This window comes from Thermobia domestica, chromosome 7, assembly GCF_964235325.1.
Source record: "Thermobia domestica chromosome 7, izTheDome1.hap1.1, whole genome shotgun sequence".
NCBI lineage: Eukaryota > Metazoa > Arthropoda > Insecta > Zygentoma > Lepismatidae > Thermobia > Thermobia domestica.
In genome coordinates, this window is record NC_137460.1 from 258,226,128 (window position 1) to 258,248,408 (window position 22,281).

The window sequence follows — 22,281 nt, forward strand, 5'->3', positions numbered from 1 at the left end:
AGGGTAATGGAGTTGACATGAATTTAACGTCCAAAGTTTATTTCATGCATCAAGAGCGAACAAACTAATAAACACAAATGAAGAAAGTTTGAAAGTAAGACGGTGGGAGAAAATGGGAGAACTGATGAGTATGGGACACTGTACAAAATCACTTCCTCATAGTATCAAATCAGAAAACTTTGGAAACATATGTAAACTTTGTACGATTGAGATAGTACCTGAGCTCGAGTCAAGTGGACTTTGTCGTGGGTTTTCTCGATAGTCTCCAGTTTCATCTTACTTTCTTGTTTCCTCTATTATCATTTATCTCATCATTAACGTCTACCTTAGCCTCATCATTAACGTATAAACGTAAAACACTAAGCGAAAAAGAAGCTAATTCAGTTTGTATGCATTATTCATTCATTATCAGCATTACCTGTTGTGGTATTCATCAAAACAGAAAAGAGGAATATACTAAACAAATATTTCACTATAAAGGAGAACAATGCCACTCTAAGCATAAATGTGACCCATAGAACTTCTATCGAAGTGCACCGGAAAACAGCCAGTTTGTGCAGAGGGTCGTTGAAGTTTTCATTTTCCTTCCATCTCTGTAACGTTGTATTCCTCCGTGTATTACTAAGTTATGAAGACCGTGATCTGTGACTTGGAAGCCGACAGACACTTGACTCCCCAGACTGATCACCCGGACAAAGCCGTGATCCGATACGACCAGGGCAGATCCAGTCTGATCTGGAGTCGACGAAACAAGGAAAGTTTGTTTAAAGGTATTAAAGGTAGCATTATAAATCTGACATTCTTTCGTCTATGTGTTTTCACTGTATATATACTTTCTGTTTCTCTTGTTTTTTTTTTATTTTAGTCTGTCAAAGCACTTGCTCTCAACGATAAGTACAAGGAATATCAGAGCATAAACGTATGAGAATCAAAAAGAAAAATGTTACATGATTTCCTTAAGATGTCAAAAATCTAACCCAACGAGCTGTAATATTTTCCATAAGTAGAAGCTTTGCTTTGTATATACTTAAACACAAACAAGCTATTTGCTAAGCAAAACAATATATTAACATTTAAAAACTACATACGTGTTACAGTTTCGCCAACTAACACTTTGGCTTCATCAGACACTATCCGATAGTTGGCGAAACTGTAACACGTATGTAGTTTTCTAATGTCAATATATTGTTTTGCTCAGCAAATAGTTTGTTGTGTTTAAGCACCGAGCTTGCAAAATATGTCGGATAGAAGATAAAAGATGCAACTGACCACAAATAGTTTACTGTCAAACCATTTTGTATAGTCTGTGTTCAGAGCCACTGTATGAATAGTGTGGGAAGACAAATAAACATGAAATTATTTTTGAAATATTCAAAACATATTACCTTGGTTGGTTATGAAATATACACCGAGAATCGAACAACTGAATATTTGCGCTCAGTCGGCATCAATATCCTACTATAAACTTCTACAGCAATCCTGCGAAGCCCCATCACGACCAAGTGATAACTTCAAATAGATAAAAATAATCGAAATGTAAACAAGAGCTCCATAGAGAATATTAGTTTACAGAGATACCGTTATCATGACTCACTTATCTTGTTTCGATTTCCCGACATTTATAATTTCGGCATTTATTTTCGCGTTTCTAAATGGCTGCAAAGAGAAAGCTACTTGGTGAATCATGATAACGGTACTTCATGCAAAATGATATTGTGTAGCGCGCTCTTGTTCCACATTTCGATTATATTTTATCTATTTGAAGATACCACATAATTGCTGTAAAATTAGTGGTATTTTAATTTCGCAGTGAATAGGCCTCTTAATTGAGATTTTGGCTGCTTCCGGGTAATCAAAATCAGTTTGGATAACCGTGTTAGTAAGCTTCTGAGAAATGAAACCCAGGCCGGGGTCATTCTGAAATGGATCATAACCTCAGTGATCTAGGTGACCCATGTTATGAGCATTCTCTAGTTAAGAGAAGCAGAATGTGAGATTAAAGAATAAGAAGTTGAAAATGACTTCGCTGCATCCGTATTCCATACTTAGCCACGAATGACATGATCAAATGGCCGAAGGAATAAGGCTGTCGATTTCAAGATTTGTCTCTTGCGGAATTGAACTCCCTTCGATGCATGCGTAACTGTTAACGTGTTTTCATCTTACCATTATTTCATTATGTTCATTCACTTTCCAAGGTCTCCTCTCCCCAAAAGCTAGACTCATTTGACATGAAACTAATAACGTATAAACGAACGATCTCAGTATTGAAAAAGGCTTCTAAAAGAGTTCACAAGTTGAGTTTACAGTACAATCAGCTGTATATTGTAGAAGCAATATGCTTATCGTTATTTGTATATTATTAAAAAGTACAAACAAGTAAATGAATCTATAATGCATTTATCTGTTTTGTTAGGTGATGCACCTACACTTCACATCGTGGCCAGATCATGGAGTTCCATGGTATTCGCAGTCAGTCGCATCATTCCTCAAGTACCTTCTGACCTTACCTACCAAGAACGCCCCGATTCTCGTTCACTGCAGGTAAGTTATTCTTTCCTTTCATTAATTTGCTTTGTTTCATCAAAAGGAATATTACAATCCCGAGAGTTTGAACTTGTTTGTGAAATCGTAACCGACAAAGTGTCTGATGTACGTACACTTAACACTTTAATGTGCACCTGGTTCTAATGACCCATCACTTATACGAAAAGATGTAAGAACAATAAAATAATACTACACACACAAGAACCGAATTTAGTTGATCCCAGTCACTGTCCCTGCTAGACTGTCACTGTCACACATCAGGAAGTCCTTTATGAACACAATCGTTTCCGTGACACAAGATAACGTGATATTTTGACAAGTTCTCCCGCGAGACACCGTGGCTCAGTGGTAAAGCGCTTACCTCTTGTGCGTGAAATCCCTGGCTTGATCCCCGGCCAAATAAGTTTGTGTTGGACAACATCGTGTGCGTGAGTTTTCCTGGGTACTCTCGTATCCTTCCACATTTACATTCCACCAATCTTTTTATCATCATTCATTTTCCTTAATCATCATCTTCCTTAGGCTAAAGGGTATAAAGCGGGACATTAAACTGAACGATTTCATTTCATTTCATTTTTCAAAAAATTCCTTTGGTAATTATTCCAAATTATGCGATAAACAGCACCCTTCAACTGTGGAGCTGTCTGGTATCACTCTTAGGAAAAATGTTCCTTTACATAGCCTCACAGAAAGTTTCAGTTAGAAATAAAGCTTAAGCTTCCGGTAATGCCTACGAAAGACGCTGGAAGTTATTGTGATCCTCACTTTATCCATATATTACGGAAAACTTCATTCAGATATTCCTGACAGTGATGGCAGAGAGGTGGTCCACCATCTAATTGACAGCAACAATAATTCACGTCAACATTCAACTTTTCGAGCCGTGGAACGGATCACTTTCTTAATACGCTGAAATACAAGTGTTGGTGAACAGGGTCGCTCAAGAAATAGGAATGATCTACATAGTGTTTACTTGATATCCCGTTCCAGATCATCACATGTATCGGGACATTCTTCAGTTTATTGTGTCCATCTCCGAACATGTTTCACCTCTCGTACAATTTCGTCTTCTCCTCGTTGTATTTTTCACTGACCCTGTCGGAAACAGTTCATGTTCCCAACGTAGCATTATTTTCTTCAGAGGGACTGGTCTGCCGAATCTTGCATTGAATTCACGTCGCCCAGCCTCCTTGTACTTCCCATAATGCAAACGTTCATGTGCTCACCTTGCAGTCAAATCTCTCTTTTAGACTTTCGGAGTTCGTGTCAACTATCTGAAACATAAAAGATTAAATCTCTTGTGAAAAAAAAAGTTGCTTGAAAATTTACAGCATTGAAAATTATCCATACCTTTCACATTAGTATCAAGTTGGCTTCACCAGTACTGGACGGAGAAAAATAAATAAAACCATTCGTTTCTGCTACGTTAGTGCGTGTTAGATCCCCTTCGTTCACGGCCCCTGAGTGGAAACACTGAGTTGCGCCACTGCTTGTTAACAGACGAGCAACCGACGACAGCAAGTACCAAGGCTTCTTGTTATTTTCTGTTTTTCCCCCTTTTATTGCCCAAGCTATGAGTGGTGTTGCCAGGACACACAGAAATACATGGAACACGCAGAAACACACATACAGCCGTTCATGGTTCGAGATTTTAGTGTCCATTCGGCGAATATCCGGTTCATATAGTTCGTAGAAGCATTTCCACCGTCTCAAGTTATTCCAAGTTGAGAAATGGCTGTTAATAGTAACCAAGTACTTCTTATTTTGCTGCTCAAAAAGAAGAAACGTAGAGGGAAAAAAGAATGTCCGTGCATCCTATGCTATCAACGAGATTGCAAACTGGCCTGTATCATTAGTTTCTCAATTTATATTCTTTTGTTAGACACGAGTAATAATCTTCCACTTACCAATATTTTTGTTTATATATTTTTATTAGTTACTCCGGTGCTTGAGGTCCCTAGTTCGATCCCACCTCGCGCCGTGTGGACTTTGTGGTGGAGAAACACCGTGCTCGTGGGTTTTCTTGGGGTTCTCCCATTTCCTCCCATTTTCTTTATTCCACTATTTCATTCATTTCTCATCATCACCGTCTCCTTTAGCCTAACCGGCATAATCGTGGGACGTAAAACTTAAAGATTTCATTTCATTTTTCATTTTTATTACTTAGAGTTCAACTTCACTTCAACACCTACGCTACTAGGCTACATGGGACGTAGATCTAAAAACCACAGTACCTGCCACCGGAAATCGAACCCGACTCCTACAAGGGCAGCAAAGTTCTAAGCACTTACCCACAAAGAATCCCATAAATATATATTTGGTTTTGTCAACAACATATTTCCGTCCTTTTCTTCTTTCCTTAATGATTTAATAATAATAATAATAATAATAATAATAATAACAATAATAATAATAATAATAATAATAATAATACATAATTCTATGAAGACAATAAAGTGGAGCGCGCCAATATTTTCTTCAAATTAGTCTGGAAACCAAAAAATGGTACATGTGTACCAGGTTTGGTTTTAGTAAACAGATTAGAGTCGAGATGGAATATTATTCTTGGGACACAATTGATTACAGAAAACCGCTTCTCCCTACCTATTACCGTTTTTACCTTATAGTAATCAACGTTTAAACCGGAAGTAGTTGATTTATGTCATTTCTGGTTTAAATAGAGGGTTAAGAGAGGAGATAGTACATATATTTGAAATGCTAAATTGATTAAAAAAACACTTTTTGCTATCTATTATTGTTTTTATTCTATGGCGATCAACACTGAAAGCGGAAATGGTTGATTTCTACCACTACCGATTTGAATCAAGTGTTAAAAGAGAAAATGCGAACTATTCTTAGAACGCTAAGTCGATTCCAAGGAAATCGAACTTGCTCTCTTATTGGTTTTCTTTATATAGATTAATATTTAAACCGGAAGTCGTACTGGATTTCTACCACTTCCGGTTTTAATACAGTATTTGGGATGGACATGGAAGATATTCTTGGAACACTCAATCGATTTGAAAAATCCCTTCTCGCTAACTATTATGGCTTTGGCTCTATAATGGCAACGTTAAAACCGGAAATGGTTTATTTTTACCACGTCCGGTTGATTAATCGTCTCCATTAACAAACTCGGACGAGATACCATAATCGCTCCACATATCTATTGCAAAAACAGAATATAACAATTTGGCATTTGTCCAAGAGTTATCGTAGGAGTAACGGACGAACGGACTAAGAATACAACATTATAAGTCCCGTTACGTGATAATAATAATAGTTATAAACGTATCCGGAAATGATTCATTTGGTATAAGGGGTGGCTGCTAATCTGGTGATTAATATAAATGACTAATACCCAAAGAACAAAACATAATAGACGACTAGGCAGAGTTGGATTTACCACTAGGCCCGAGTCTAGGGGCGCAACGTTTTGAGGGGAGCACTTTGAATGAAAATTTAATTAGGAAGACGAAGAAAAGTGCAAAAGTATTATATTATTATTATATTATAATAATAATAATAATAATAATAATAATAATAATAATAATAATAATAATAATAATAATAATAATAATAATAATAATAATAATAATAATAATAATAACAGAAGTCCAACAGTCTCCAAATAACAATTGATTTAGTAAGTCTATTGGCATTAATCATTGGTCGTCGAAGCTAAATAGAATTTTAACGTTCTCCTTCAGTAAACAGTAGCGAAGAGGCGGGTAATTATGGTGTACTGCACTTCCCTTGCAACCCTCTGTGCATGTGCTCCTCAACACCTTGTCACAATATAAATCTAGATAAAGTTCAATAATCCGACAAGGTCGCCCATGTTGTGGTTTACAAGGGGGGGCAGTATAAGCGACGTTTCAAAAATAGTTTCAAATTTTGCTTTAACTAATGTAAAAATTCTATTGGATTTTCGATATTCTGAAGTACAATTTGCTCTAGGGAGGGCGATCGCCCCACCTTGCGCCTCCTGATGGGCGCCCTTGCAACCCGATTATTTTATTCCCTTTAATGACATTCTTAGTGTTGGAATATTCAAACTATTACGGGCGAAAATTCAAAACGAATTTATTTCATTATTGCGCCAACGCATATTGTAAAACTCATCATTCTCTGTAACTATTTCAAACAACAAGAAAAGATCGTGAATTTATAATAACTAAAGTCTTTCTTCACAACATATGTAAAATGAAAATTCATTAAAATATACTAAAACGAAATAAAGGTATGCATAAAATAAGTTTTTCATTATTATTTTCTATTGTTTTAAAAATTTCCCCCATCGGGGAGGGGTAGTAAACCCGCGACTAGGGAAGGCACGGAAAGATCAAGTGTGCATGTTTCGTCTGATCAGCACCTTTTTTCTTTTTTTTCTTTCTTTTTTTTAACAACATATATATATATACATTGGCATCGAGGTACATTGGCAACCTTGTGCGGTGACCGCCACTACAGTGTCCCCGTACGAAGGCTACAATTTAAAGCAGTGTTTTTCCTCGAGTGACGGACACTGAGAGTTGCTCGAGACAGTTGCGCGAGAGCGGTCGGTGGCGGCGACCGTTTTAGTGGAAGCAACTGCAGTTACCTCGTACGAAGGCAGCAATATAAAGCAATGCTTCACAGGCAGTTGCTCCACCGAGTTGAACCACTGCAGTGGCTGAATATGAAGGCTCGGTTAGTGCCCAAATTTCAGTGTTCGTGCTATCAAAATAACAAAGTTATGAACAATTTAAATCTCGAAGCCAACTTCACGTGAAGTTGGCCCCGCTTTTTTCCTCAATTGCGATAGAATTGATTTTCTAATGCCAAACGTTTGTGCTACGTTAGTGCTGGTTAGTGCCCAAATTCGAGCGTTAGTGGTGTTAAAATAACACTGTTATAACGAAATTAGTTACCGTCAGTTCGACCCGCTTTTTACCCAAATTCGGATAGAATTGAAAAACGGGAGGAAACGGGAGAACCCCGAGAAAACCCACGCACACGGTGTTTGTCCACCACAAAGTTTATTTGGCGGGGGCTGGGATCGAACCCAGAACCCCAAGCACCAGAGGTGAACGCTCTACCTCTGCGGATAGAATTGAGTTTCTAATGATAAACGTTTGTGCCTGACTTATTTCCACATAATAATATAAAATTATATTGTCGAAATACACACACGAGTTAGCTAGTAATATTTTATATTATTATTATTATTATCGACAGCGTCTTTTCATTACGTGTGCATGTTTGACATGAAGCCAAAGAGAAGATCCATCATTCGTAGTAAGAATAAGAATAGTCAGTTACTTTAATTGTGAACGACGGCGAAAAATACGAAAAGAGTGATTACCTGTAGCGAAAAGTAACAATACTTTCCCTCAAATGGATAAAAAAATCAAGCCGAGAAAGATTCGCACTCGCATGGACGGCGTGAACAGCCAGTTCATTGTCCACTTTTTTCTTAACTGATTCACCGAACGTGTTTCAATACCTTACTTATTGCTAATTTTACTTGCTTCACTCATTTAACTTGCTTTTTCTAATAACTTATAACGACAGGGACATGAACACAGAAACATCGAGGACAGTTAAAAATCATAGATGCTCTCCCGCCGGGAATCGAACCCGGGGCACCATACCCCAAAGGCGCACGTGCTAGTCACTAGACCAGCGGGAAGAGCTCCCCTTACTCCCTGTGTCGTTAGGGATTAGGACCACTGTATTGCCAGCTATCACTTCTGAGGGTTGTATACTATGATCACATGTTTCTTCTTTGCTGGAAGAGTTAAACCTACATTCTATGTAATACATGAAGTATTTAGACCTACATGCTCTTCATATAATGTAATAAAAGGGTCATGCTGGGAATAAGAAAAAGAACTTCCTTGGACAAAACGGAAACTATTGGCATCAGAAATATTTATCTACGAGGCATGCGCAGTATTATATTTCAGAATAGTTACTGTTTATTTCAGTAAACGAAGAAAGGGGTATAAAAAAGCAAGTATGTCGCGACAACGAGATCGACCAAAATTCACAGAGGCGGAAGCAGATGTGTAGTAATACAACTTGGTTAAATTGATAATTGGTTCTTTATTCTGTAGTAGATCGTATCACAACTTTACGGGAGAGCAGAGAAAGACTTACTAACGCTGTCATATAGTAAGCTTTAGTGACACGATCATACAGACACAAATAAATGTAACTGTGAGTACTACAACTTGGATTTAACGAAAGCCGTTTAGATATTCAGTGGTTTGCAGGGTTGTATAAGACACAAAAAGATAAGACACAATACAATTCTTCATACCTCAGCTTCCAGTAACTAGATACATGCAATTTCTGGTTAGATACTGAAACTGCTGTCGGATTTTAATACATGACGTATTGCAGGATACAAAATGCTTTGCATTACTTGTTTGTTTGTAGACAGCTACTAGCTTAGTGTTCTGAAAGGTTGTTTATAAACTAGAGATAGCCAATTCCGGAATTATTACTATCCGGACTCCCGAAGGTAAAACCGGACAAATTCCGGAATTCGGAAAATTCCCATTTTGGAATAATTTTGGAATTTTGGAATTCGGAAATATCCGGAATTTAGAAATTTCTGATTTCTTTCACAATCCGGAATTCGGAACAATCCGGAATTTCTCGAAATCCGGAGTTTTCTCAATTCCGGAATTTTCTAAATTCCGGATTCTTCCCGAGTTCCGGAATTCTTCTGAATTAGGGAGTTTAACTGAATTCCATAATTTTCCGAAATCCGGAAAGTGAAAGTTCCGCTTCAAAAAAATGAATTTATTTTGGTTAATATGAGTCGTGGTGGAAATAAGTCTTTGACCAGGTAATGGCGACTGCTTGGAAAGAAATGGGGTGTATGAGAATTCAATCTGTGATATTTGTAGTTTCGTGTGGAGAAAAAAAAAACTTGTGAACCAACGGTTTAAGAAAAACTCAAGTTATTAATGTAAACTTTTCCGACATCATAAAAGAAATACGAAAGACATTTTGAATCGAAGAAATACAACATACAAGTTTGCAAGCGGATACAAAGAAACCTAACGTAACCAGACTAAAGACGAATAGTTTATCGCGTAGCGATCAAGATCAAGTTGTTTTCGAAGGCGAGTTTCGAGTTGAGTCGAGCTTAATAATGGTTCGCTCGCTCGTTCAGTTAGTTTTAACTCGTTTTGAAATAATGGCCTGATTAGACTGGAAAGCGAAAGCCATGAGAAATGGAAGCAGTAATGTGGAACACTTTTAGTGTTGCTCACGACAGGGGTGCGTCTCGTCTCGTAATTTTAGTGCATCTCGTGGGGCAATTTTAGTGTATCTCGTCTCGTCTAGATAACGAGAAGACAAGAGTGTTTTTTTATTATTATTACGAGACAGCCTCAAATGTCGTAATCACCAATATAAGTATATAGTGTAGTTCTTAAAATAAGACTGAGATCTGCACTGTCAAATTCTTGAGCCCAAGCAGAGGACAAACTCGGGTAGTGATATCAACTGAGTGAACAGCTCGAGTCGGCTCGGTTGGGATGAGCCGATGGCCCGAGCCGGCTCAGTTAGAACAAGCCATCGACTCAGCTCAATTGATAGTTCAAGTATTGAAACGTCCGAATATTCAAATATCTGAATATAATAAAACGTATGTTATCGCCGATCAATCGCCACCAAAAATCCTAACAATGTACATTCGCACAAGCACCTTCACCACTGAACCGCGATCGCTACGCGGTAAAAAATTTGTTTTTAGTCTGGTTACGTTAGGTTTCTTTGTCTCCGCTTGCAAACTTGGATGTTATATTTCTTCGATTCAAAATGTCCTTCATATTTCTTTTATGAAGTCGGAAAAGTTTACATTAATAACTTGAGTTGTTCTTAAACCGCTGGTTCACAAGTTTGTTTCTTCTCCACACGAAACTAGAAACATGACAGATTGAATTCACATACACCCCATTTATTTCAGAGCAGTCGCCATTACCTGCTCAAAGACTTATTTCCACCACGACTCATATTCATTTTCCGGAAGCGGAACTTTCACTTTCCGGATTTCGGAAAATTATGGAATTCAGTTAAACTCCCTAATTCAGAAGAATTCCTGAACTCAGGAAGAATCCGGAATTTAGAAAATTTCGGAATTGAGACAAACTCCGGATTTCGAAAAAATCCGGATTGTTCCGAATTCCGGAATGTTAACGAAATCAGAAATTTCTAAATACCGGATTTTTCCGAATTCCGGAATTATTAAAAATGGGAATTTTCCGAATTCCGGAATTTGTCCGGTTTTACCTTCGGGAGTCCGGAAAGTAATAATTCCGGAATTGGCTATCTCTAGTTTATAAACAACCTTTCAGAACACTAAGCTAGTAGCTGTCTACAAACAAACAAGTAATGCAAAGCATTTTGTATCCTGCAATACGTCATGTATTAAAATCCGACAGCAATTTTAGTATCTAACCAGAAATTGCATGTATCTAGTTATTGGAAGCTGAGGTATGAAGAATTGTATTGTGTCTTATCTTTTTGTGTCTTATACAACCCTGCAAACCACTGAATATCTAAACGGCTTTCGTTAAATCCAAGTTGTAGTACTCACAGTTACATTTATTTGTGTCTGTATGATCGTGTCACTAAAGCTTACTATATGACAGCGTTAGTAAGTCTTTCTCTGCTCTCCCGTAAAGTTGTGATACGATCTACTACAGAATAAAGAACCAATTACCAATTTAACCAAGTTGTTTTACTACACATCTGCTTCCGCCTCTGTCAACTTTGGTCGATCTCGTTGTCGCGACATACTTGCTTTTTTATACCCCTTTCTTCGTTTACTGAAAAAAACAGTAACTATTCTGAAATATAATACTGCGCATGCCTCGTAGATAAATATTTCTGATGCCAATAGTTTCCGTTTTGTCCAAGGAATGTTCTTTTTCTTATTCCCAGCATGACCCTTTTATTACATTATATGAAGAGCATGTAGGTCTAAATACTTCATGTATTACATAGAATGTAGGTTTAACTCTTCCAGCAAAGAAGAAACATGTGATCATAGTATACAACCCTCAGAAGTGATAGCTGGCAATACAGTGGTTCTAATCCCTAACGACACAGGCGGTGAGGGGAGCCCTTCCCGCTGGTCTAGTGACTAGCACGTGCGCCTTTGGGGTATGGTGCCCCGGGTTCGATTCCCGGCGGGAGAGCATCTATGATTTTCAACTGTCCTCGATGTTTCTGTGTTCGTGTCTCTGTCGTTATAAGTTATTAGAAAAGCAAGTTAAACGAGTGAAGCAAATAAAATTAGCAATAAGTAAGATATTGAGACACGGTCGGTAAGTCAGTTAAAAAAAAGTGGACAATGAACTGGTTGTTCGCGTCGTCCGTGCGAGTTCGAATCTATCTCGGCTTGATATTTTATCCATTTGAGGGAAAATATTGTTTCTTTTCCCTACAGGTAATCACTCTTTTCGTATTTTTTGCTGTCGTTCACAGTTAAAGTAACTGACTATTCTTATTCTTTCTACGAATGATGGATCTTCTCTTTGGCTTCATGTCAAACATGCACACGTAATGAAAAGACGCTGTCGATGATAATAATAATAATAATAATATCAAATATTACTAGCTAACTCGTGTGTGTATTTCGACAATATATTTATATATTATTATGTGGAAATAAGTAAGACTGGCTCGCGCCCGCCCCCCTATTTTTTTCGATGCGCCTTACGGGTCCACGGTGTCCAACGTTGGTCCCATCTCACTATCACCTCCTGTTCTCTCGATATATGTTATCGACATTTTGTTTAAAGAGAGCTCTGCCGTGGCTCCATGACTACCCAGGACAATGACTCTTCGTTCATTTTGAATTGAAATCGCTTATTTTTCTGAGTACTATGAGTGCATACTGTCCAACGTTGCTCCCATCACTCTACAATTTCCCGTTCTCTCGATATAAATTGCTAATATTTTGTTTGTAAGGGAGATATGGCGTTACAATTATTACGTTTGAAGAATTGAGGAAAATATTGCCTTGCCACAAAAAACACCTATTATATTATTATTATTATTATTATTATTATTATTATTATTATTATTATTATTATTATTATTATTATTTTACTTACCACTAATGTTGCCTACCTTTATTTGCAATGCAATGTGTTACTATAAAGCAAATCAAATAACACTCATCATCATTCACGCTCCCGAACTCGAAATACATGATTTACAGTTCTCTGTGTTAGAGAAAAGCACATTTATTATATTATTCTTTCAAATAACACGTTTCACAAGTTACTTCACTTTCAATTTGTAATTTCATATCATCACTAACAATCATCTTGTTCCGATACGAAAATAGCCCCCTATTGCAAAAAAAAAAAAACTGACCGTAGCGGAAGGGCGTGAACCTTCTTTATTGCGATTAATCGGGTCCAATATTTCAATAAGTCCCTGCACACAAATATCTCAGTAAAAGAGGAAAAGTTATTCAAACTTTCTGAATACCTATTTATGGGCGAAATTTGGTTCCCTTGGAAGTTTTTAAGAGTTTGAGGGGCCGCCATTTTGAACATTTTCGTCTGATTATTCTGGTTAACGAACTCACCAAGATATTTCAACAATTAATGTTTGTGCCAAGTTTCGTCTCGATCCGCTGAAAATTAGGGTGGTTATGGCATTCACAAATAGCGTTATATATATACAGATAGATAGATAAATAGAAACAGAGAGAGAGAGAAAAAGTGGTTTGCTCCCTGCTCCCACCTGTGGTGCGTCCGAGCTAAACCGGACACCTTTGCAAAACGTATTGACCAGCCTAAACTAAACACAAACCTCTTACTTGCTAACATAGAAACGTGGTTGGGGGGGTGTAAAGCATGTAGAAATTGTATTTTTAATAACCATGAGTATGGATTCGAACACTCTACTTCCATGTTTTTCTTTTTACTTTTTGCAGTTACATCGGAACGTTCAATTTTTATTCTTTACTAATTGCAAATGGCGTTTACATTCAAAATATGAGGAATGTTGTTGGCATTTGTTCGGATATTCTTCTCTTTCAAAATTAAGAAGAGAATAAAAGCAATACGCAAAGACAAAAATAATATCAGTACTAAACATTACCAATTATAATTGCTACGAAAGACTAAATACGACCACTTTTACCATCTCTCATGAACTGTATGTATTATTAACAAAAATTTTCAAAAACGTCCTTGACGGGTTTTCGAACTCGCGTCCTTTTCATTTGTAATCGAGCACCTTAACTACTACACCAAGATCATGGCGTGGTGAACGTTTAGTTGTTGGCATATTTGTTGTATTTGTGTTTTATGTTCCCACTTCGACAATTTTTACTCTTTTTTCTAAGTTTAACAGCTTTTTCTGGCTTTCTCTTTCGGTGTCGTCCTTTATTTACACTATGCACTATTCGTATTCACAGCTTGTGTCCCACTGCAATGTCTTATTCAGATTAAACTTTTCTTTTTGCCCCTCAGTAAACATTTGATTGATTTAATTCTCATACTCTCCACGGATGGAGCGCAGGAATGCCAGACTCGAAAAATAGGTGTACATTTACTTTGCTGACAGATAATACACTAATGAACAACTAACGTTAAGAGTTGGAACACTAAGATGAACTAACCATTGACACTAATTTTATTGTTAATGTCTCAAGTGGGGGCCAAGTTCACGGAGGTGAAATTTCAACACCACTATCGGAAAAATGGAGGCACGACCAAGCATTGACGTAACACAAACGTTTGGCATTAGAAAATCAATTCTATCTCAACTACGGAAAAAAGCGGGGCCAACTTGACGCTAATTAATTTCGTTATAACGGCGTTATTTGAACAGCACTAACGCTGAAATTTGGGCACTAACCAGCACTAACGCAGAACACACGTTTGGCATTAGAAAATCAATTCTATCTCAATTAGGGAAAAAAGTGGTTTCAACTTGACATCTAATATCTTTCACCGCTACTAGAGAGTAAGTCAAAACGTTTACACCATTGTGTACATTTTGCAACTAGAGAACCACTTTAATGGATATCTTTGTCCTGTGTCTTGACTGAATTGTGAATTTCATGTATAAGATATTTCTTATACGGTGATCCAAAACTGTAGTTCATTTCTAATACCCTGCATATTGCTTCCATCTTTAAGCTTTAAAAACAGTTTTGAAGCATTATAGGGCATTGTTTTTGCGATTCATAATAAAGTGAGTAGGGCCTTGTTGCAGGTGTTGTCTTAGTTCAATGAATGTTAGATAACTACATCTCCCTTGGTCCGCCCAATCCCCAGAGCTCAGTGTTATTAAACGTCTGTAATCAGTTCTGAAGCTCTGAGCACTACAACCCATTATGAATAGTAGAATACTCTTTCGGTAACCATTCTAAATTTATACGCTTCGATTCCACTATAAATCAGAGCTATTATATAGCTTAATGATAGCAAAAACAAATAATGATGGATATTGAAATAATTTTATTGTCATACTGGAAAAGAATAAAAATATTATTTTTGTTTGCATTGTATTGTTGCATTATAATTTGTATTGTTGTTGGTTTCTATAGTGCTGGTGTTGGAAGAACGGGAAGTATTATTCTAATTGATGCTTGTCTGAGAATGGCTGCAGAGGAAGGATTTGTAGATATATTAGCTCTACAACAAACTATGAGGGATCAGAGAGCAAATATGGTGGACAATTTTGTAAGTATGATATTCTTTAAGAATGTCTTCAATTTTATAAGAATGGACATAAGTAACGTATCTTGAAACAGCATGTGCCAAAGGATGAACCTTGTGACAGTAGTGATATAAGCATTAAATTTGTAATTTGAATTTTATTCATTTACTAGATTATGCTGCTTTAGATGATAGACTAGCGAAAATTCTTATGTTAATAGGCCTTATGCAGAGTCGTTTTGATGTATGATTAACACCATACTAAGGATTTGACTAACACGTAGTTATTGGAAGTGTATTCAGAATATCTGATTAACACGTAGTACGTGACAAAGTTAATCACATGTTAATAATTCATTTAGAGCAGAGGATGAATCTGGTTTAGCCATGGTTTAACCACAATAAACTTACATTATTAGAATACAAAGGCAATTAAATGCCTGTCTTTCATTCACTCCTGTCACCTCATCAGGTGAGTTAACAATGAAGCAGCTATTAAGCCGAGTCCTCTACAATACCATAATAGATTTTTTTGCTTCCCAGACAAACAGAAACTGTGCCTTTTTACCTTTTGTTCATTAGACATGTTTTGCTTAATTTCATACCTGCTATGATCTCCTCCGATATATCTATGTATTAGGTTACAACCAGGTATATATTACCATAAATGTACTGCATTGTCTGTATGGAAGTACTAGGGATTTATAATTCAAGATTGTGCACTTTACAGGAGCAATACAAGCTAGTTCATCTGGTGCTGGTTGAATGCCTTGTTGGAGAGATCTCAAGCATTCCGTGCAGAGACTTAACCACGAAGCTAGATAAACTCCGACAGAAGAATAATGTCACAGGACACAGTGACCTTGAACGGCAATTTCTGGTAAGCATCTTTTTCATTTGCAAAGTAGGACTACAAAGGTCAAATAACGTAAACTTATATAGTTCTAGACAAATTTCAAAATACAAAGTTCGATCTTTAGGCTTTACAGAATCATGGTATTTTTAAATAAATTTCATTTTTGAAGCGTTTATCCGCACCATAGTTACTTTAGTTTCATAGTTCGTACGTCACTCTTTCGATTTTTTAAAATGGTATAGTGGTATATTTCCTAATGCTCTTAAAATAGCTCAAGTAAGAGCAATATACAAGAATGGAGACTCGACATCGGTGGACAATTACAGACTAATTTTACTGTTACCTCCCTTCAGTAAAATATTTGCATATTTAATGAAGACCAGGCTAATAGATTTTCTAATACACCACAACATTATAACGAATGAGCAATACGGCTTTGTGCCCAATAAAAGTACCTTCAACCCTTACCTACAGCCTAATGGACCAAATACTAAACGGAATAAATGAAAAATTTCTACCACTCGACAGTATCTTTTACGCTCTGAGTAAGGCGTTTGATGTAGTAAACCGTAAGATGTTTCTAAAAGGAACTAGAACATAACGGCATACGTGGAAACGGTCTCATATTATTCAAATCCTATTTAGAAAATAGAAAGCAATCAGTCGAAATTATAAGGAATGCAGATGATACTCAAACAAAATATAAATCAATTTATCGAGAAGTATAATGTGGAGTGCCAATCGTGCTCCTATTATATATAAATAATCTATCTTGAAATATAGATACAGTATACTGTATGCTGACGATACTTCGGTTATTATCAAAGGAAAAACATACAAAAGTTCTTGCAAACAATGTGTAAGACACAACAAAACTTTCATTTCTGGTTCGAAACAATACTTTTAAACATTATAACAGATAAGCTTTATATGGTGTAGACACATCGAAGCAACATTTCCTAAACTGAAATCGAGGCTATATACTCTAAGAGTGCTAAATGACACATTAACTATAAAAGGCTTAATAGAAGCCTACTATGTTCCATATCATAATGTATGGCATTCTATTTTGGGGTAGTGCAGCTGAAGGCAAATGTATTTATTAAACAAAAACAGGTCTACCATTACAAACTTGCATTACACAAAAAGCTGCAGATCGTACTTTAAAATGTTAAACATAATAACAGTTCCATGTAGTTACATATATAAAGAATTCATTTTCAGTCGAACGTAAAATAAAGGTGAGGTGAAAAAAAGAAAACACTAGAGATGAAAACAAAAATTTTACTTTAATAGATTGTCACTGCTAGTGGTGTATTTGAGGGGCCTTCCGGGCTTAAGCCCCCCGGGAATTTTATTTACTATATTAAAGTAAATGAAATATCTCGTAGAATTTTCACATTTCCAGAAATAAAGTTAGCAAAGCCCCCAAAACAAAATCGTAAATACGCCACTGATCACTCTTATAACAGGGTCTCAGACATATAACGTATAAAATATTGAATGCTTTGCCCAATCATATAAAAACAGAGAAAAACCTAAATAAATTTAAATAAAACTTAGGCTATAGAGAAGGAACTTAGAAAAGAAATATCTAGAACACCTAGAAATATCTGAGTAACAATGAAAAACATTCCCTATACTTAAACCGCTTTCTGTAAATCATATTATGTTCTTTTTCTCTTATACAAATTCTGTATAAAATATATATGCCGGTGTGTGAACTAAACCCTCCACATAAAAGGTATTGGTTGGATGAAGTAAGTAAATGAAATGAAAATTACGTATATAATGGTAATCTGTTTTCAATATTAATACTCGTGACAGAAGTTGTTAAACGTAATATTATTTGTACAGTTTTATTGAACTGACCTAAAGAGTAAAATATCAATATACCAGGGAAGCAAGAAAGTTCGTACGCTTTTATACTATGGAAGAAAACTGTCAATTACAGGGTTTTAACGGTTTGTTTATTCGACAAAATAGCCTCCATTTGCTTCTACAACCTTCTCCCAGCGCTCAACAAGCTTGTAAATGCCAGTTTTGTAGAATATTTGTTCCCGAGACTCGGAAAACTCAGCAACTGCATTTTTGACGTCTTGTTCAGTCTTGAACTGCCTGCCACGCATAAAGTTGTCTATGGCCAAGAATAAATGGCAATCCCAAGGGGCGACATCTGGGGAGTAGGGAGGATGAGATACAAGCTCCCAACAAAGTTCTGAGATTACTTCCAGCGCCTGTTTTGCGGTTTGAGGGCGCGCGTTGTCCTGGTTATAGAGCACACCTCTTTTGTTTATTAGTGCTGGCTGTTTCTGGGTCAGTTTGGTGGCTACCGTTCTCAGTTGTGATGAGTACACATCTTTGGTAATTGTCTTACCACGTTCCAAGAATTCGTAGTGCACGACCGTTTGTAGTCCACCAAACACAGAGCAAAACCTTGTGTTGATGGATGTTCGGTTTTGCAGTCAAAGGCTTCGGATCATTCGGTGATAGCCAATGGTATGACCGTTTTTTATTGTCATACATGACCCACTTCTCGTCACAAGTTATTATACGGTCCAAAATTGGACAGATTTTGTGTCTCGTCAACAAAAATGAACAGATATTCAGTCTTAGAACTTGGCTCATAGCGGTCAGCTCGTGAGAGACCCACTGATCCAGTTTTCAGGTCTTCCCCAACTCATGCAGACTTACCCGAATAATTTTCCTGCTTACCTCGAATCGGTGAGCAAGTTCCTTGCATGTTTGACTGGAATAATCTTCAATAAAGGCCTTCAGGTGGTCCATATCCACTGATTTAGGCCTCCCAGAGCGAGGCTTATCTTGAAAGGTCTCGTCACTAGTTAAAAAGGTCTGGAATCGTTTTTGTGCTGTACATTTACTTATTACACCCTCTCCGAGCGCAACACATATTTTTCTAGCTGCTTCTGCACCATTTGTCCCCAATTTAAACTCGTAAAGCAAACAACCTCTAAAAACTTCATTTGACACTGACATGATCACGAGCGATTTTTACACACTACACTGACAAATGCGTTGTTATATTCACCGTGGCTGATGCGTCAATGAATAAGCTTTCCCAAACAGTCAAAACTTTCATGCTACGGGAACAGATATCGCCGCAACAGCCAAATGGAAGCGGCAGTGGTTCAAAAGCGCACGAACTTTCTTGCTTCCCTGGTATTTCGAACTCATTTAGGCTTGTTTTGTATAAAAAATAATGGCGGATTATTAGCGAGATCTTGTCCAGTAATTTTCGTTCCTAATACTGTCTTAGTTAAGAGCCTGACTTACTAAACATAATACAAAATTTAACCTTTTTCTTTGGCTTGTTTTTTCTATAAGTGAAAGTAGATAATGAAATGTAACTTACCACAATCATAGATAATGTCATTCTACAACAAAACAATTTGAACCTGAAGAATTTTAAGTGCTGCCAGAATAACAATTCTCCCCAAATCTAAGTTAAGGCAGCGACTAGAGGAACGAACTCAACTGCATTTGATTATGTATCATGTTGTCTTCGTATCCTATGAACTACGTTTTAAATAACGTTATTATTTAGTTTTAATAGCTGTATGTTAAAATTATTTTGTTTGTGATACAACTACTGTAAATACAACAATTATTTAAAATGTAGTTCACAGGACACCAAGACAACATGATGTGTAATTAAATGTACTTGAGTTCGCTCCTCCACTCGCTGACGTAACCTAGATTTTGGGGGAATTGTTAAACTGGCAACACTGAAAACTGTTCAGGTTTATATTTTCTGTTGTATCTAGGTAGAATAACATTATCTATGATTGTGGTAAGTTGCATTTAATTATATCCTTTCACTTATCAAAAACAAGTAAATGAAATATTTAAATTTTGTGTTATTTTTAGTATGTCAGGCTCTTAAGAAGAAATATGAGAAGTAAGGCTCAAGAAAGATTGAGTATTCCTTTCGAATATAATGAAACGCGGTGGAATTGAGGGTATTTTTAAGTGAACCGTAAAGAGCTCAATGGGACGACAACTAGAACGTTTTATTTTATTGTTCTAATCATTGTAACTCTTTCCCTAGTGAAGCATGATTGTTTTAATTTGAAAACATTGTTTCAAAATTGTGAGTTCAGGTTGAATTTACCTATTTTCTACATTCGTCTATCTTTGGAATTTAACTGATTTCAGCCAGAAACAAGGATACTACTTAGGCCTCATTCAAAGCAAATGTAAAATATTATAAAATTGTGACCCCGTGTAGCGTAGTTGCTAATGCTCTTGCCTTTGATGCGAGCGACCCAGGGTCGATGTCCTGTGAGAACACTTGGTCTAAAAGATGTACGGTTACAGCTTTTTTTTAAAGGCCAGTCATCCTAATTGGTGCTTTTCCTGTGTTTTCCACATCCACGCGAAGAGTGCCGGAATGCTACCTAGCATACAGGTCCGAAGCCGCTTCTTTCCTTCCTCTTTTCTTCCGTACACCGTTTCTCAGATAGTGTGCTCAGCAATGGATGTAATCCCTCAACTCCATAAATAAGTAAAATAAGATAAATTTAATAAAATTTGTAGTGATAGGGAAAGTTTATAATAACTTCATCTACTTACTGGTAGAGTGAATTAAAAGATAGGCATATATTCAAATTTCTTTCGAATATCCAGTAATAGCTCTACAGATTCATTCGTTACCAGCTTTCCAATTATTTATATTCTTATTTATTTATTTATTTATACACATTTCTGGGCAGAGGAATAATGTCTCTTGGCAAACACACTATCCGGTAAAGGGGGGATTCAAAAAGGGATGGGGAAAGAAGGATGTGGTCTGGGACCTTGTATTAGTTACTCTTCCGGCATTTTGCGTAGTGTGGATGAGAAAAACCAGGTAAACTCTCACTAAGGCATTATTTTCATTCTAAATTAAGATCAATCACGTGATCGATGAAACTCTTCCGATTTTTTTTTTTTCCAAACTTGACTTGATAGTAGACCCTTAAGAGCTTAATAAGTGTATGAAATATTATGGTGACGGATTAAGTTATGAACCAACAAAATTGGAGGTGAAAGTTACGTAAGTCATTTTTCTAAGAAATTATTTCAATTATTATTTTGAACAAAGATACGAGTATAATTAACAAAGTGTTAAACGTTAACTTGAGGTGTAACAAAGAAAATGATTTGGCAGGTGATTAGCTCTGTTGTAAGTGTATATCTATAATAAAGATTCGTTTTTAAAAAATCGATGAGTGAGGTTTCCTGAAAAGTGAATACATATTAGTTATTTAGAGCATAATAGTATGAAATACATCATTAAAATTACATTACAAGCAGGTCAATATTGTTTCTAACGTTTTGTGTCTTCGATAATAGTTTACTTCCTAAACCTTCTTTTGTTCACAGCTTTTAATATCATAATCGAGAACATAATTAACCGAAAATCGAGTGAGATATATTTTATTTCTTGTATAATATTTTACCTGTTTTATAACATTCCAAAGTATGTTCAAACTTTCAGTATGATTGTCTGTAATAAATATACGTATGTTATTGCAGCGACTACAAGACAAATGCGCAAGGGATCAATCACTGCAAGTACAAAAGCAAACTCCAATAAATCCTGAATACAAGAACAGATTTCAAGACATTGTTCCAGGTAAGAAAGAAAAATATATAAGGTTTACATTTTTCATACAATAACTAAATATACTAAAAGATTGTTTATGAAAGTAGCCATTCCAGCATGTCAATAGCTTATTTAAAAATATTTTTAATGTGAAAAAACGGTATTTGCATTTTAAACTAATCTGAATTGTCGCAAAATATTTAATGGAAAATAAATTTAAAATTGTGTATAGGAAGGAGAAAAGAAGAAAGGAAAGGAGAATGTAATGGAGGATAGAGGGTATCAGGAAAAGACAGAGATAATCAAGAGAATGCTGAAGAATGTTGGAGGTATTTCCACATACAGAAAAGGAAGGACAGGTAATAAGGGAGAAGCGAAGAAACAGTGGAGAAGAAGAGGGGAGAGAATGATGGGGAAAGAAGGAGCAATATATAGGATCCAGTACATTAAATGTGATGTTTGTCGTATTGGCGAAACGAGAAAGAGATTAGAAGAGCAAATAAAACATTAGATTGAAGAGATACAGAAATGCAGTGTGCGAGCACATAAGGGACGCGGGACATTCAATTAATTGGAGT

At 36.4% G+C, this 22,281-nt stretch overlaps 1 protein-coding gene across 1 annotated transcript in view; it reads left to right on the forward strand.

Moving 5' to 3' along the window:
- Nucleotides 1-22,281, forward strand: part of LOC145690850 (receptor-type tyrosine-protein phosphatase kappa-like) — a 132,314-nt gene that overhangs the window by 89,457 nt on the left and 20,576 nt on the right. The window contains exons 10-13 of the mRNA XM_081766212.1: nucleotides 2,417-2,544; nucleotides 15,128-15,263; nucleotides 15,970-16,119; nucleotides 21,634-21,733. Of these exons, the coding sequence (XP_081622338.1) occupies nucleotides 2,417-2,544; nucleotides 15,128-15,263; nucleotides 15,970-16,119; nucleotides 21,634-21,733 (514 nt within the window). The remainder of the gene's footprint in view (nucleotides 1-2,416; nucleotides 2,545-15,127; nucleotides 15,264-15,969; nucleotides 16,120-21,633; nucleotides 21,734-22,281) is intronic.